Raw genomic sequence first — 5,084 nt, 5'->3', positions numbered from 1 at the left:
TCAAACTATGTCACCGGCCCGCCCGCTTAAGACGTGGCGGTGCCTCGTGTGGGCCTACCATCTACCACGTGGTCTCAGCTGCTAACGCCGTTAACCGCCGCTAACCCGCGCCCGCCACGTGTCGCCGTGCATGACGTCGCGAACAACGGGCTCCCGGAAACACTTGCGCAACGGTCCGATTTTCCGTGGCGGAAGGGCGCCCAAGCGCGACGGACAAAAAAACGTCGTTGGACTTTGCCTGACGCAGTTTCCACAACAGAACCCATATCGTCGGGTTAGGCCCATAGGCGACGAAAAATACCCCTTAGCGGACGATTTTGAGACGTTGTCTATCAGAACTTTTCTTGTAGTGTTTTGTGTGAAGAAGTCTAGGCACAATGTTATCTGGCCTTTTTGGGTGCTGGATTGATTTGCTGGTAGCATTGGCGGGCTAGGTAGATGGGCTTTGCTAGCGGATTTGATCCATATGTGATTTATCAATTTTACAGCCATTTGTTTTTTCTTCTAAAACTGCTAGTGACACGGTAAAGAAAGGATAGAGCAGGTGTCACCACCGACCAAAGCAGCGAATGGCAGGCCGTAGAGAGGGGGGAGCTGATCACATTTGTTGTCGCCTAGTACATCGATGGAGCTTTGCCGAAGTCTAGGATCCAGTCGGTCGGTGTCGCCGATCAGGCCAAGCTCCCGAGGCGAACGCTCGCTGACCGTGAGGAACTGGCGGAGGCAGCTACCAGCGGAGGCACATGGTGGCCGTCGGCCACGCCGCGTTGACTCCACACGACACTGAATCCAAGGATTGGATGCGAACTGGTCTATCAGTGCATGGTATGTCTGTTCTTTTTTGTTTATCTGAAAAAATATCAAACTGAAATGAGAGGAGAGGGGTGGTCAGCTGCTGCTTTGAGGGAAAGATAAGGGAGAGATTGAGAGAGATTCTGGAGAATACCAGGAGAAACAGAGAGGTTCCTAGCCCTGGAGACTACGACCTCTCGACATACCCGCGACAACAGCCAAGCTTGAGGCGACATAGCCACGACAACAGCCAAGCTTGAGGCTTGTGCGGACCTACGGTGCCGCCACGCGAGCAGCCGCACCTGCTCCGCTTCCTGGACATCGCTGTTGTGCATTGCGCTCTTGATTGCTGTGTTCGGCCAAACTGAGCATATAATTTTTTCCAATCGCTGAAGTACAGTCTGTTACCCTGAATGGTGTGCTCATCTTTGTGTACATTTAAGGTCATGAAATTGGTGGTCAATTCGAATGAATTCTGCTGCAGTTCACACCTGCTTTTGCTCCTGTAAGATATCTTCCTTTTGTTGACCCATTGTTGTTGATGATTCAGAATTACAAACTATGCAAAGTGATATACATACCCTGAGAGCGTCGGATGGTTTTATAAAGGTCAGCTGGATTTAAAGAACCTTGATGTTTTCCTGATTATGAGAAGTAATGGCCAGCCAGTGCATAGCTTTTTTGATGGCTCTGCCATGTGCATATATCATGTTATCAGGCAACGAAAAGATGCAGAGAAGTTATTAAATTTTAGTATTCCCCTGAATTCATATATTCTCAAGTTTCATCTAGAGCCGAGGATCGATCATCTAACAAACGCATAACGACAAACTCTCATTTACAAAGTAATTCCCTTGCACCTCTTTTTATTGTGTGTCTTGATTATATTGTTCGGCTCTTGGCCTTCAAATTGTCCTTCGCACCATAAATGTGTGCTCCAGTGTTACACATTGAAGGCTCTTGGATTTGCAATGCCTTCATTTGATAATGTCTCCCTCATCCTTGCTCCTAATAGTAGCTTGAATGAAAAAAATAGCAATGAAGCATAAAAGAGTAGATCAAATAAAAATAATCAAAGATTATAGGATATAATGATGAACTGAGGCTAGGGTTACGGGTCGATCGACTTCGGGTAAAATTTGGGTTATGCTGATGGTTTTGAATCAACTTTTTTTCTTTCACTCTGCATGGCCATTTGAGCTAGTCTAGAATAAAAGTTTCTCTCTGACGTCTAGTGAAGTACAATATGCTGTAATTTGGAGCAGAAGCTTTGTAGTATCATGGGCAGCAATGCTCAATTTACTTACCGGTTGGCTTGATTAACCGAAGTTTGTCTTCAGTGGACTGGCTGTTAGAGGAGAGCTGGGAATATAGAAGAAAAGTAATTATACAGCGACGATAGGTTATTGCTCCAAAAAAACATGAATTGACCTATTATTTCTTTGTTCTCCTCGTTAGGCTTGATATCCTTTGAATTAACAGATAGTTTGGGTCTGTAGATGTTGCAAGGATTAATTATTAGATTCCCATGAAAGAAAATCATTGGTTTTATGTGACTAATATTATGTAGATAATGTATAGTAATGGAGAGATGTTCACCAAAATAGTTTACATTAGTTGTTTAGCCAGAGCATAAAGCATGTCTCTATTGGTTCAGGTATTTTGTTTCCGAGGCTGCAACAAATTTGCACACACATGTTTAGTAAATAACATGTATGTTAGTGTATTGGCTCTAAGGGTTTATGCATTGTACCTGTCATTCATATCAGATATTTTTGGAACAGGTATATTGCTATACCAACATGTCAAGATTCTAAATATCCACTTAGCAAATGAACATGCAGTACACTAAAAGGTAAAGCTGGTTGGGTGCATTGCAGAAAAAGCAGAGTAAACATTGATAGGTAATTAAATGAGTAGATCAAACTAACTGCATGGACTTCATTTGTAGGTGAGCTGGATCAAGTATTCAAGTGTTTGAATGCCCAAGAAGCTCCGGTTGGTCAATGACAATGAATCCCAACACATACCGATTTTGTGCTTGATCCTTGTTTTCTCAGATCCGTGTGACACGCACAACAACATTTCGTCGAGACCCTCGAGGTGAGAAATTTTTCACCAAGGCTATTTGCATTGCTACTCTCTTAGGTTCCCTGCAGCATAGCATCTTTAGTAAGTATTGTTAGACCTAGATATTGCTAGAACTTGCAGCTTGAGGAGAGCAAAAAATTGATTAATAGACTGACTACCGTGAGGCCTAACATTCTAAATCAGTTTCCAGAAACTACCGTGAGGCGAAAAAATAGATCCAAATTGAGAAATGAGTGTAGGTAAAAATCAATAAAATAATAAAAAGTAAAGCTTAACCTTAGAGAAAAGTTCACGTGATTGTAATGAGACATGACAACCAAGTAGCATTTTTATGTTTTAGATGTCAGGTGTAATCATGGATGACAAATTTTTCGGAGCCATATTAAAAAGGGAGTCTGAAATTCTGATTAAAACACCCTGTAACGTAGCAAAAGTTTCAGGATGGCAGACTACATAGCATCTTCACATGTTATCAATATCATGCTAGCCACACATATTAGATGGTGGTCATCTCATATATAGGAGAACACGTATAGGAGAAGACAAGAGTACATGAGCCACCACAGTCTGATGGAAATGGTGCGATGACATCGGTCTCCCGCACATGTAAATATTATTATATAGGTAGTCACTGAAAATTCCAACAACCTGATGACGGATCTGCCTGGAACCTGCCTTCAGACCAAGAGAATGCTAGATATAGGCATTTGTAGAAGGCCATCCATGAAGACCCGCAGAATTGCAGAAACGAAATAAATCAGAAGCAACCCAATAAACCTGAAACAAAGAACTGAACAAAAAACAGGGGATTGACTACTTTGCTCCAAGCAGCACACTTGCCATGCCATAACCACCAGCAACTATTTGGGAACTACTTTTATTAAGCAAAAAAAACTGAACGGAGAAAGAAATTCTCTTCTACAGTTAAAAATTTAAGGTACGTCACTCACAAATCACAGTTAGCCTAAGGCTCTTCTCAGTTTGAATAGTGTCTCCATTAGACTTAAGCATTTGAAAGTCTGCATACAGTCTATGCAGCGCTTTTCGGTCCTCTCTTCCGAGAGTTAAAATCTGAGAGAAAACAAATCTCTACAGTAATCAGAACATTGACGTGCTCCTATGGAGTAAGAGAATGCACAGTTTCAGCATGACAACTTGTGCACATGCTGGCCGAGTACCTGTGCACATCTGGTCAAACAACATGAAGACTATTGGTGTGATTGATGCAGCGTACCTGACGAAAAATCGAACTGACCGAGCAAGGAGTCGCCCAAAACCACACCATGCATGCGCACAGCCGAAAGATGCAGAACGTGTAGCAGTGACGAAGGGCAAGACATCAGCAAGACCCGGATGCGGTGCCGCAGTAGGCGACGCGGAAGGTAGCCGACCTCCCCGATGGGTCGGCGACCACCAGCATGACATCCACTCATACTGGGGGCCTACATCAAGGAGAAGAATCCACCATAAGAAAAGAACTAAAATCTAACATAAACAACAAGAAATTAAGATGGAAAACATATACCAATAGAACAATGTGGGCGTAAGGAAGACAGAGGAGAGGAGGACTCATGAGGTCGGCCATGGGAGAGCTCGAGCAGCGAAAATTGGAGCCCCGGCAAGTCGAGGATGGGATTCGTTGGAGGTTCACCCCTGTCGCTGGAAGCACGCGTCCCCTCCCTTGCATCAGCCTGCCGCTGCCTCCGACATCGCGCCCCAACCCCCAAGTTTTTGTTTTTCTGACGGTGATGGGATTGGGGGAGGAAGAAAAGTGGGCAGGGATGTTGGGTACTGGGAGGAAGAGGCCGTTTGGTTTCGGTGCTGCGGGGTCACCGCTTTGACCGCACAAAAAACGGCACGATGACACGTACGAAACTGGTAGAGCCATACCTGGCATTCCACCATCACGTAGAAACCTCCGGAGCTCACCGAGGTTAAAAGGAAGGAAACTCCGCACAGCAATCGGGAGTAGCTGGAAAAGATAAAAGGAAGGATCGGGAAATCAGGCGGTAACACACAATAATTGCCAAAGAAAAAGGAAAATGAAAACGGATCTACCGTGCAAACATCCCAAGCATACGCGTCTATCGCTAATTGGATGAAATGCAAAGAGGTGCGGCTTTTATATAGGTTATATATGGGAATTTGTAGGAGTTGTTATTTGATGGCAGCCTAGAAAAACCAGAGGAACTATCAATCAT

At 44.1% G+C, this 5,084-nt stretch overlaps 1 protein-coding gene across 11 annotated transcripts; it reads right to left on the bottom strand.

Moving 5' to 3' along the window:
- Nucleotides 1-1,508: 1,508 nt before the first annotated feature.
- LOC124675127 lies at nt 1,509-4,630 on the bottom strand. Of its 11 annotated transcripts, none has more exons than XR_006993172.1 (5): nt 4,409-4,630; nt 3,532-4,325; nt 2,224-2,945; nt 2,100-2,154; nt 1,509-1,800 (listed from the first exon to the last, which is right to left on the bottom strand). XR_006993172.1 is itself a non-coding variant. In XM_047211197.1 (4 exons), exons 1-4 carry the CDS (start codon nt 4,568-4,570, stop codon nt 2,929-2,931), a joined length of 432 nt encoding a protein of 143 aa, XP_047067153.1. In that variant the 5' UTR covers nt 4,571-4,630; the 3' UTR covers nt 1,509-2,928. The 11 variants fall into 11 exon arrangements, 1 of the variants encoding a protein (XP_047067153.1); XR_006993173.1 differs by having other exon boundaries at nt 1,509-1,810; nt 2,724-2,945; XR_006993165.1 differs by having other exon boundaries at nt 2,724-2,945.
- Nucleotides 4,631-5,084: the final 454 nt, after the last annotated feature.

The sequence above is a fragment of the Lolium rigidum genome, chromosome 7 (assembly GCF_022539505.1).
Source record: "Lolium rigidum isolate FL_2022 chromosome 7, APGP_CSIRO_Lrig_0.1, whole genome shotgun sequence".
In the NCBI taxonomy this organism is placed as follows: Eukaryota; Viridiplantae; Streptophyta; class Magnoliopsida; order Poales; family Poaceae; genus Lolium; species Lolium rigidum.
The sequence above is the reverse complement of the archived record's forward strand: the minus strand, read 5'-3'. Positions and strand labels throughout refer to the sequence as shown.